Here is a 12,749-nt window from a genome sequence, read left to right as displayed (position 1 = left end):
TGAGGGGGAAGCTTTGTATGATGGTCTGTGTAATATGTGCCATACATCTCCCAGTCAGTCCGCAGCTCCTGTAAACAATCAGGAGCCACCTTGGGCGGCGTTCTCATCTCTGCTCAATAGGCTTGTGACACGCCTGATGCCCCCTATGGGATCTACTGTGCCATTGCAGCCACATATTGTTCCTATGGTAAATCTGCCTTGGGCGGATAATTTGTTTACCCAGTTGCAGCAATTGAATCAATCTTTGGTTAGACGTAAACCTACCCCACGTCACTCTGGTGTCAAGCGGTCATCTAAGCGGGCCACTTCCTCACAATCCACTAATATCTCTGAAGATTCTTCTGATGAGGATGGGGAGTACACTGACCCGTCAGACACTGATACAACTGCTTCTGACGAGGAATCTACAACTCAAGTTGATGTCCCCTGACCTAGTGGTTGCTATTAAGCGAATTCTACAAATAGATGATGATGTAGATCCCACTACTGTGTCTAAGAAACCTGATAAGTTTAAACGTCAGAAGGTAACTAAAATATTATTACCGCATTCTGACCATTTAGTAGACATACGTTAAGAACCCTGGTCTTCGCCAGGAAAGAAATTCTCCCTATCTAAAAAGATGGCAGCTCGTTATCCTCTCCCTTCTGAGTTGTGTAACAAGTGGGAAAATTCACCACCGGTGGATTCCCATGTCACCCATCTCGTGGTGTCATCTACTCTGCCTGTCACTACTGTCACCACACTGAAGGAACCGACAGATAAGCGTGTGGAGAGTTGCCTGAAGTCTATTTACTCCCTTACAGGTGCTGGACATAGACCCACTACAGCAGCCTCCTGGGCTGCAAAAGGAATTGAAGCATGGGTTCAGGCATTAGAGGAGGAGCTGCCTCAGGATATTTCTGACATTGCCAGACAGTACCAGTCTCACATTACCACCGCTGCCTATTACATTCAGGAGGTGTCCTCTGAGGCAGGTGTGCTAGCGGCCAAGGCATCGACTACGTCCATCCTGGCTCGCCGTATTCTGTGGTTGAGGTCGTGGAAGGTGGACCTGGACTCCAAAAAGACCTTGGAGGTACTCCCTTTTAAGGGAGACATTCTAGACATACTATTTGGGGAAGATCTGAATAAGACTGTGACTGACTTAGCGGCTGCTAAGACTGAATTTCTCCCGAATACTAACCCTTCTGCACAGAAGGCAAAAAGTACCACTTTTCGCTCCTTTCGGCCTCAAGGGAAAGCAAAAGGTCAGTCATTCCCGAGACAATCTCGTGCTCCCAAAACCACCAAGCCCAAGGCAAAACAATCCTGGGCCACCCGTCAGCCTGCTTCTAAACAAGACAAGCCCAAGACAAGACCACTTCAGACGCATGGGTGCAAGAAGTTGTCTTTCACGGGTGCGCAGTATCTTTAAAGAGACGTTCCCCCTCGCCAGTTCTGTACAACGGTTATCCCTTCGGATCTGTTGAAGGCGCAAGCTCTACGTCTGGTTGTGCGTTCCCTCCTGGATACAGGAGTGCAAAAAAAAGCGGAAGGAAGGCTGCACTCTAATAATAAAAGACAATGGTTGCTAGTAGCGATTGCATACAATAAAAACCAACATTTTAATAAAAAAGCACAGATGTGTACAGACAACATATAACATGAATTCATGTATGTTAATAAAATGGTATATATTACCCTGGGTATTGGGTCAGGAAATGTAGTAAGGTTTCATTGGAGGTCTCCGTTCCAGAAAGTGGCCCTTGTCTGTGTAAAAGTCCAGTCCAGCAAGAGTCTTTTTTGTATGGAGAGAGCAGTAGTGATGCAACTGATAATTTACCGTTAGAGGAGGCGAGGCGTGTCTGCTGAACAGTTGTGCAAGGCGGCTACGTGGTCCTCAGTGAACACGTTCATTAGGTTCTATGCCTTTGATACTTCCGCCTCCCAGGATGCTTCATTTGGACGCCGAGTTCTCATACCCGCTACGGCGTGTCCCCTCCCATGAGGAACTGCTTTAGGACATCCCCGATGGTTTCCCTGTGGAAACCAATGTACCTCGCTGCAGAAAAGGAGATTTATGCTAGACTTACCATTGTTAAATCTCTTTCTGCAAGGTACATTGGTTCCACAGGGCGCCCACCCTGACGCACCTAGCTTCTATGGGTTTGTATGGCATTAGCCGCTAGTCCCTTCTCCTGTTGTAAGAATGTGGTTCTATGTGACTAACATCTGCCTTCTCTTTTACCTGCTCCTGCATTGGACTGGTTAACGAAACTAAGCTCACAGTGCCTGGAGGTGGGGTTATAGAGGAGGCCCCAATGCATCCTGTGACAGTCTAAAGCAGGGGTGGGCAATTATTTCAGCTGAGGGGCCACTTGACATTTCCTGTCAGTATCCGAGGGCCACATACAAAATAGCAGCTCGCCCCACTTGCCAAAAATATAGGGACGTGGCTTCATGTGGAAGGGGTGTGGGCAAAAAATAATACAGATTCATATTAGGCTGCACAATAGTCTCCATTATTCAAATTGCGCCACACCGCCACTTACACACATTACACCAGGTAGAGCCCCTTTTACACACATTACGGCAGGTAGAGAGCCTTTTTACACATTAACATTTTATTTAGGATAATTATTGTGCAGCAAGCAAATTATCCAGTGTCTTATGGCCCCTGGGGAAAGGTGTGACACGGTGACAGAACACGGTGGGGGTGACACAGTGACAGAACACGGTGGGGGTGACACGGTGACAGAACACGGTGGGGGTGACAGAACACGGGGGGGGGTGACACAGTGACAGAACACGGTGGGGGTGACACGGTGACAGAACATGGGGGGGTGACGCGGTGACAGAACACGGGGGGGGTGACAGAACACGGGTGTGTGACACGGTGACAGAACACGGTGGGGGTGACACGGTGACAGAACACGGGGAGGGGGGGGTGACAGTGACAGAACACGGGTGTGTGACACAGTGACAGAACACGGTGGGGGTGACACGGTGACAGAACACGGGGAGGGGGGGTGACAGTGACAGAACACGGGTGTGTGACACAGTGACAGAAAACGGTGGGGGTGACACGGTGACAGAACACGGTGGGGGTGACAGAACACGGGGGTGTGATACAGTGACAGAACACGGTGACAGAACATGGGGGGGTGACACAGTGACAGAACACGGGGAGGGGGGTGACAGTGACAGACCACGGGTGTGTGACACGGTGACAGAACACGGTGGGGGTGACACGGTGACAGAACACGGGGAGGGGGGGTGACAGTGACAGAACACGGGTGTGTGACACAGTGACAGAAAACGGTGGAAGTGACAGTGACAGAACACGGGGAGGGGGGGGTGACAGTGACAGAACACGGATGTGTGACACGGTGACAGAACACGGGGAGTGTGACACAGTGAAAGAACACGGGGAGGGGGGGGTGACAGTGACAGAACATGGTGGGGGTGACACGGTGACAGAACACAGGGAGGGGGGTGACAGTGACAGAACACGGGGGGTGTGACAGTGACAAAACACGGTGGGGGTGACAGTGACAGAACACGGATGTGTGACACGGTGACAGAACACGGGGGGTGTGACACAGTGAAAGAAAACGGGGAGGGGGGGGTGACAGAACACGGGGGGTGTGACACAGTGAAAGAACACGGGGAGGGGGCGTGACAGTTGCAGAACATGGTGGGGGTGACACGTGACAGAACACGGGGAGGGGGGTGACAGTGACAGAACACGGGGGGTGTGACACAGTGACAGAACACGGTGGGGGTGACAGTGACAGAACATGGATGTGTGACACGGTGACAGAACACGGGGGGTGTGACACAGTGAAAGAAAACGGGGAGGGGGGGTGACAGAACACGGTGGGGGTGACAGTGATAGGACATGGGGGGGGTGACATGGTGACAGAACATGGTGGGGTTGACAGCGACAGAACACGGGGAGGTTACACAGTGACAGAACACGGGGGGTGTGACACAGTGACAGAACACGGGGAGGTGACACAGTGACAGAACACGGGGGGTGTGACACAGTGACAGAACACAGGGAGGTGACACAGTGACAGAACACGGGGGTGTGTGACACAGTGACAGAACACGGGGAGGTGACACAGTGACAGAACACGGGGGTGTGACACAGTGACAGAACACGGGGAGGTAACACAGTGACAGAACACGGGGAGGTAACACAGTGACAGAACACGGGGAGGTAACACAGTGACAGAACACGGGGAGGTGACACAGTGACAGAACACGGGGGGGTGACAGTGACAGAACATGGGGGGGTGACACAGTGACAGAACACGGGTGGTGACAGTGACAGAACACGGGGGGTGACAGTGACAGAACACGGGGGGTGACACAGTGACAGAACACGGGGGGGTGACACAGTGACAGAACACGGGGAGGTGACACAGTGACAGAACACGGGGGGGGTGACACAGTGACAGAACACGGGGGGGTGACAGTGACAGAACACGGGGGGGTGACACAGTGACAGAACACGGGGGTGTGTGACAGAACACGGGGAGGTGACACAGTGACAGAACACGGGGTGTGTGACACAGTGACAGAACACGGGGAGGTGACACAGTGACAGAACACGGGGAGGTGACACAGTGACAGAACACGGGGAGGTGACACAGTGACAGAACACGGGGGGGTGACACAGTGACAGAACACGGGGGGTGTGACAGAACACGGGGAGGTGACACAGTGACAGAACACGGGGGGTGTGACACAGTGACAGAACACGGGGAGGTGACACAGTGACAGAACACGGGGAGGTGACACAGTGACAGAACACGGGGGGGGTGACACAGTGACAGAACACGGGGGGGGGGTGACATAGTGACAGAACACGGGGGTGACATGGTGACAGAACACGGGAGGGGTTGGTACAGCGAGAGATCTCTCCCCCAAACCTAAAAACAGTCTGACGCCACTGCCCGCACACACAAATATATGCACACTATCACACACACACACACACTTTCACTTTTCCCATTAACTTACTGATCTGGCTGGCAGTGACAGGAAGGATGGATCTGTAGCAGTCTGGCTCTTGTCCCGTGTAGCTCCGCCCCCTGAGGTCCCATGTAGCCCCGCCCCTCATCGGCACGTAACCCCGCCCCCTTCTCGGCTGAACACAGCCGTTGTCACTGGGGACTCTGGAGGAGGCTGCTACAACGCAGCAGCAGGGGAGAGAGGCGCCGCTGGCAGCTTGGAGGTACTGCAGTGCAGAGCAATGACAAGCAGCTCAGCTGGTCGGGCCGCTTGTCATTGCTCGCTGGTGGGAGGCAGTGGGCCGGGTAGGATCGGTTTGCGGGCCGCATCCGGCCCGCGGGCCGTATTTTGCCCACCCCTAGTCTAAAGCTTTAGCTTGTTGGTGCCTGAATCAAGATCCATCTCTACACCCCGATGTTTTCCTTGTGGAACCAATCTACCACGCAGAAAGAGATTTAACAATGCTAAGTCTACCATAAATCTCCTTTTTTGTTTGGTGCAACAGGAGCCGGACCACTGTAACGGTTGGTCTGCAACATTTTCCACAGCCAGAAGCTTTGTTATTTTGTTTAGTATTTTTTCTTTTTCTGAGTGAGCTTTCTATGTGTCTTAACCGCATAATAGAAAAGAAGCTCAAACAACTCTCCGCCGGGTCGCGACAACTGTTACCTCCGAGTACACGGCTGTTTCGACGGGCGCCAGGCTGGATGTGCTAGCAAGTTCATACTGATGACCCAGGCTGTGACCGGAGAACAGGGAGAAGGTAAGGCATCTTTTTCCGGCTAATGGTTTAAGACTCCAATAACACAGCCTTACTGATCTGGGTGGAGAGTACCGAACAGTTGCTGACGTGCTGCCACCTCAAGTGCACCAGCGCTAGGATTTTGGGATCATAGGTTCTGAGGAATAGTTAAGACTGCGATCCCACGGTCTGGGGAATAGTTAAGACTGGTGTCGCACAGTTATGCTTTTCCTTCAGGGAAGAACCTGCCTCAAAGATTCTTTTGTACCAGCTCATCATCTGTAGAATCGAAGGCTATGGCTTTAGAGGACGCAGTTCAGAAACTACTGCAGTTAGGAGTAATAGTGCCGGTTCCTACAGCGCAGAGGAGATGAGGTTTCTATTCCAACCTATTTCTAGTTCAGAAACCAAATGGATCTTACCGATCCATTCGCAATCTCAATACTCTGAACAAATATATCTGGGTACCTCGATTCCATTTGGAAACCTTGCGGTCCATTATCCTGGCTATGGAGCCGGGGAATTATATGGTGTCCTTGGATATTCAGGATGCTTATCTCCATGTACCTATAGCATCTTCTCATCAATGCTATCTCAGGTTTGCTATCCTCCAACAACATTTCCAGTTTTCAGGCTCTACCTTTTGGACTGTCTACAGCTCCCTGGGTATTTACCAAGATAAAGGTGGTGATGGCAGCTCACCTTCATCGTCAGGGAATAAGGATTTTCCCATATCTAGACGACTTGCTTATCCTGGCTCAGTCTCAGGAAACTCTGCAATGCCATCTTCAAGTGACTATAGCCTGCCTACAGGATCATGGTTGACTCATAGATTGGACAAAGTCCTCCTTAGTTCCACCACAACGGATGACACATCTGGGAGCTGTATTGGATACCAGTCTTCAGAGAATATTTCTGCCTCTGAACAAAATAATCATATTACAGATGAGGGTTCTGGAATTGCTACAAAGTCGGAGAGTATCCATGCAGGCAGCAATGCGAGTTTTGGGATCAATGGTCTCAACATTTGACTTGGTAGAGCATGCCCTATTCCATTCAAGACCCCTTCAACATCTGATTCTCTCCAAATGGAATGGACAGCATCAGACAATAAGAACTCAGACAATAAGTAACATAGTTTTTGAGGTTGACAAAGTACAATTTGTCCATCGAGTTCAACCCATTTGTGGTCTTCTACACTGTATTATTTTTCCGACTAATTTTATCTGTTGTGAATGTCGGACGTTATGTTTATTCCTTTTTTTTAACTATAGTGCGTGATCTACCCACCATAACCCTGTATATCCTTATCCATTAGGAATTTGTCTAGGCCTTTCTTAAAAGTATTGACTGAGTCTGCCATTACTACTCTCTCAGGCAGGGAATTCCAAACACGTATTTGTCCTTACTGTGAAGAAACCTTTTCACCTCTGTGTGCGAAATCTCCTCTCCTCTGACCTAGCGGATGTCCACGTGTCCTCTGTGTCGATCATATCAAAAACAGATCCTCCGCAAGCTCTGCATATTGTCCCCTTATATATTTGTAAATGTTAATCATGTCCCCTGTTAATCTCCTCTTTTCCAGTGTAAACATGCCTAGCCTAGCAAGCCTTTTCTCATATTCCAGCGACTCCATCCCCTTAATCAGTTTGGTCGCCTGCCTCTGAACCTTTTCTAGTAGTTTTTTTTTGTAGTCTTCTTCAGGAAGTGCGTTGGTCATTAACCTGGTGGCTACAGACCAGTGACGTGAGGTGAGGCAGAGCCTTTCCTGTCATACTAACGTTTGTGTGAGAGTTTTGACTGTATAAAGTATATAAAAAATACAAAGAATATGTTTGAGATATCTTCTTTGTATTATTGTAATAATTTTTATAGCGAAAACTCTGCAGTAAAAAGTCTGTGGCAGGCGAGGCAGTGCCTCACCTGCCTCTCATTTCCGCACATCTCTGATCAAAACCCACCAAATTTCCAGGAGCTTATACTGCTATATCTGTGTATAATGGCCAGATGTACCCTTTGGCTCATATATTGCGTGTATATCTGGCACTGGTACAAGCCAGTGCCTCCTCAGCGATTAGCTCACCATATATCCCTTCTACAGATGTCCCATCTGGACTAAGGACGACCCTTTTGGATTTCAGATTGGGAGGTTCTGACAACAAGTCTTCAGGGCAGTGTAGCTGTGTCGGAACAGTACTTGTTCCAGGGACGCTGGACCAAGGAAGAAAGTTGTCTGCCAATCAATATTCTGAAACTTTGTGCCATATACATGGCACTCACCCCGGCAAAAGAAATACTTCATGGCAGACTGATTCAGATTCGCTTGGACAATGCCACAGCAGTAGCGTACCTCAATCACCAAGGAGCCACGCAAAGTTGAATGGCAATGAAGGAGGTAAGCCGCACATTATTGTGGGCGGAACTTCATCATCCAGCCGTGTCAGCAGTTTTCATACCAGGAGTCCTAAATTGGGAAGTGGTCTTTCTCAGCAGCCACGACATTCATGCAAGCAAATTGGACTTACCCCCAGAAGTCTTACAGATTCTGGTAGACAAGTGGGGGATGCCGGAAGTGGATCTTATGGCCTCCCGTCAGAGCAACAAAGTTCCCGCATACGGGTCAAGAATAAAGGATCCAGAAGCAATATTTGTGGAAGCTCTATCAGTCATCTGGCTTATGTGTTTCCACCAATCTCTCTGGTACCCAGAATGATTAGAAAATTCAAACAGGAAGGGGGCGCCGTGATATTAATAGCTCCGGCGTGGCACAGAAGAAACTGGTACACAGATCTGCCGAGGCTGTCGGTGGACGCTCCATTCCTACTACCGCAGTGTCCAGATCTGCTAATTCAGGGTCCCTGTCTCTACACACATCTGGATCAACTGTCTTTGACAGTGTGGCTCTTAAAACATCTGTTTTAAAAGCAAAACTTTTTCACAAGACAATGCTTAAAGCAAGAAAGCCATCTTCTGCTTGAATCTATTACCGGATTTGGCATGCATATTTCCAATGGTGCACTGCCAAAAGTTTTGATCCGAAGTCTTTCAGAATTTCTAGAATTCTAGCTTTTCTTCGAGCAGGAATGGGCAAGGGTCTCAGCGTGGCTTCCCTGAAGGTACAAGTGTCAGCATTAACTGTATGGTTTCAAAAGAAAATTGCAGACCTTCAGGATGTTCGCACATTTTTTCCAAGGAATGCTTTACATTCTACCTCCTTTTGTTCCCCCTACAGCTCCCTGTGACTTAGAATTAGTTCTCAGGGAACTTCAAGTTGCCCCATTTGAACCTCTTAAGTGTGTGGATCTTAAATGGTTGACATTTACAAGAGTATCAGATTTAGGGGCACTGTTATGCCGCCCTTCTTTTCTGTTTTCACATCCAGATAGAGCAGTTCTTCTAACTAAATCTGGATATCTTCCTAAGGTGCTTTCTAAAGTCCATCTTAATGAAGAGATAGTAGTTTGTGCTCTAAGGATCTACGTGGATCGTACCAGTGCCATAAGAAAGACAGACTCTCTCTTCGGGGGTCATTCCGAGTTGATCGCTCGCTAGCTAGTTTTAGCAGCCGTGCAAACGCTATGCCGCCGCCCACTGGGGAGTGTATTTTAGCTTAGCAAAAGTGCGAACGCATGTGCAGCCGAGCTCTGCAAATACAGTTTGTGCAGTTTCTGAGTAGCTCTGAACCAACTCATCGCTTGCGATCACTTCAGCCTATTCGTGTCCGGATTTGACGTCATACACCCGCCCAGCCACGCCTGCATTTTTCTCTTACGTCCTAGAGGATGTTGGGGACTCCGTAAGGACCATGGGGTATAGACGGGCTCCGCAGGAGACATGGGCACTCTAAGACTTTAGGTGGGTGTGAACTGGCTCCTCCCTCTATGCCCCTCCTCCAGACCTCAGTTAGATCCTGTGCCCAGAGGAGACTGGATGCACTGCAGGGGGGAGCTCTACTGAGTTTTCTCTGAAAAGACTTTTGTTAGGTTTTTTATTTTCAGGGAGCACTGCTGGCAACAGGCTCCCTGCTTCGTGGGACTGAGGGGAGAGACGCAGACCTACTTTACTGATAGGCTCTGCGTCTTAGGCTACTGGACATTATTAGCTCCAGAGGGTCGGAACATAGGTGTCGTCCTCTCTGTTCATCCCGGAGCCGCTCCGCCGTCCTCCTCACAGAGCCGGAAGATAGAAGCCGGGTGAGTATATGAAGAAAGACGACTTCACAGGCAGCAGAAGACTTCAGATCTTCAGTGAGGTACCACGCAGCGGTCGCGCTGCGCGCCATTGCTCCCACACACACACAGGCACAGCAAGGGTGCAGGGCGCAGGGGGGGCGCCCTGGGCAGCAATAATTACCTCAAATAAGACTGGCACCAGGCTTAGGTACTGCGGAGGCAGTATATTATAAAACCCCCGCCAGTATTAAAAAATTGAGCGGGACCGAAGCCCGCCGTCGAGGGTCTAGTGGTGCTGGGTGTGTTCTGTTACAATGGAAAAAGCCCAGAAACTCCAGAACATGGTCAAGGACCCGCTAAAACCAAAAAGAGTGTCAGTTCATCAATGCACTCGAGTATTGGGAAAGATGGTGGCGGCCTACGAGGCAATTCCGATCGGCAGGTTCCATGCGAGAGCTTTTTAGTGGGACCTTCTGGACAAGTGGTCAGGGTCCCATCTACAAATGCATCGGAGGATAAGCCTGTCCCCCAGGGCCAGGGTATCTCTCCTGTGGTGGCTTCAGAGTGCTCACCTTCTAGAGGGTCGCAGGTTCGGCATTCAAGATTGGGTTCTTGTGACCACAGATGCGAGCCTCCGAGGATGGGGAGCAGTCACACAAGGAAGAAATTTTCAGGGAATATGGTCAAGCCAGGAGGCTTGTCTACACATCAATGTGCTGGAATTAAGGGCCATATACAATGGCCTACAGCAAGCGGAGAATCTTCTTCGCAACCTACACGTTCTGATTCAGTCAGACAATGTCACAGCTGTGGTGCATGTAAACCGCCAAGGCTGGACAAGGAGCAGAGCAGCAATGGCAGAAGCCACCAGGATTCTTCGCTGGGCGGAAAATCATGTAAGCGCTCTGTCAGCAGTCTTCATCCCGGGAGTAGACAACTGGGAAGCAGACTTCCTCAGCAGACACGATCTCCATCCAGGAGAGTGGGGGCTTCATCAAGAAGTCTTTGCAGAAGTAACAAGTCGTTAAGGACTTCCTCAAATAGACATGATGGCGTCACGCCTCAACAAAAAGCTTCGGACGTATTGTTCCAGGTCGAGGGACCCTCAGGCAGTGGCGGTGGACGCCCTAGTGACACCGTGGGTGTTTCAGTCGGTCTATGTGTTCCACTCATCTCAAAACTATTTAGAATCATAAGACGAACAAGAGTGCAGACAATACTCATTGTTCCAGATTGGCCTCGAAGGGCCTAGTATTCAGATCTTCAGGAAATGCTCACAGAAGATCCGTAGACGCTTCCTCTCAGGGAGGACCTGTTACAACAGGGGCCCTGCGTGTTCCAGGACTTACCGCGGTTACGTTTGAAGACATGGCGGTTGAACACCAAATCCTAGCTAGGAAGGGTATTCCGGGGGAAATCATCCCTACTCAATCAAAGCTAGGAAGGAGGTAACGGCAAGGCATTATCACCGTATCTGGAGGAAATATGTGTCTTGGTGTGAAGCCAAGAATGCTCCTACGGAAGATTTTCAGCTGGGTCGTTTTCTCCATTTTCTACAGACAGGAGTGGATATGGCCGTAAAGTTAGGCTCCATTAAGGTGCAGATTTCGGCCTTATCTATATTTTTTCAGAATGAGTTGGCTTCTCTCCCAGAGGTCCAGACTTTTGTGAACGGAGTACTGCACATCCAACCTCCCTTTGTGCCTCCAGTGGCACCGTGGGACCTTAACGTGGTGTTACGGTTCCATCAATCACACTGGTTTGAACCTCTTCAAACGGTGGAGTTAAAATTTCTCACTTGGAAAGTGGTCATGTTGTTGGCCTTGGCATCTGCGAGGCGGGTGTCTGAATTGGCGGCTTTGTCTCACAAGAGCCCATATCTGATTTTCCATGTGGATCGAGCGGTGTTGAGAACTCGTCCTCAATTTCTACCTAAGGTGGTTTCGTCGTTCCATATGAACCAACCTATTGTGGTGCCGGTGGCTACGGGTGACTTGGAGGATTCCAAGTCCCTGGATGTAGTCAGGGCCTTAAAAATGTATGTAGCCAGGACGGCTAGAGTTAGGAAAACAGAGGCTCTGTTTGTCCTGTATGCGGCCAACAAGGTTGGCGCTCTTGCTTCTAAGCAGACTATTGCTCGCTGGATCTGTAACACGATTCAGCAGGCTTATTCTACGGCGGGATTGCCGTTGCCAAATTAGGTAAAGGTCCATTCCACTAGGAAGGTGGGCCGCTGCTCTCTCCTACCTGCCGCCTTAGTGGTGAGTGGTTCCGGAACGCCGTTCCAGATGATGTAATATTTCAAAAGAACTTCAGGTACAGCGCTCCGGACCATTCCGCCTGAAAAATAGACCTGTGTATGACATTCTATAAAATGATAGCTAGAATCTGATTGGTTGCTATTGGCCACACCTACACTTGTCTTCTTTAGAAGGATTGATAAATATTTCTATGTATTGTTATATTGTATGTAGTCTAAGTACCATGTAAATTAACTATGGCTATTTGCAGGAAACTGATGACGAGTGAAGAACTGTCTCAATACGACTGCGTTCGAGCCTTCATAGATAACGATTTTACCCAACCAGACAAATTCACAGTGAGTAAACTATGTCCAATATGTGCAGTATTACCATACAGGGTAGTAGACACACTAGGCAGATAAATAGAGCAATATTGCCATGCAGGGTAGGTACACTAGGCAGATGAATAGGGCGGTATTACCATACAGGTTAGGCACACTAGGCAGATGAATAGGGCAGTATTACCATACAGGTTAGGCACACTAGGCAGATGAATAGGTCAGTATTACCATACAGGTTAGGCACACTAG

General features: G+C 49.5%; 1 protein-coding gene across 4 annotated transcripts in view; it reads left to right on the top strand.

The window, feature by feature from the left end:
- LOC134936628 (inositol polyphosphate-5-phosphatase A-like) overlaps positions 1 to 12,749 on the top strand; it is a 157,303-nt gene that overhangs the window by 70,007 nt on the left and 74,547 nt on the right. For all 4 annotated transcript variants that reach the window (XM_063931763.1, XM_063931761.1, XM_063931760.1 and 1 more), the window contains one exon: positions 12,428 to 12,515. In XM_063931763.1, coding sequence (XP_063787833.1) covers positions 12,428 to 12,515 — 88 coding nt within the window. The remainder of the gene's footprint in view (positions 1 to 12,427; positions 12,516 to 12,749) is intronic.

Source organism: Pseudophryne corroboree, chromosome 6, assembly GCF_028390025.1.
Source record: "Pseudophryne corroboree isolate aPseCor3 chromosome 6, aPseCor3.hap2, whole genome shotgun sequence".
Taxonomy (NCBI): domain Eukaryota; kingdom Metazoa; phylum Chordata; class Amphibia; order Anura; family Myobatrachidae; genus Pseudophryne; species Pseudophryne corroboree.
Note: the sequence above shows the minus strand (reverse complement) of the source record. Positions and strands in the feature narration are given on the sequence as shown.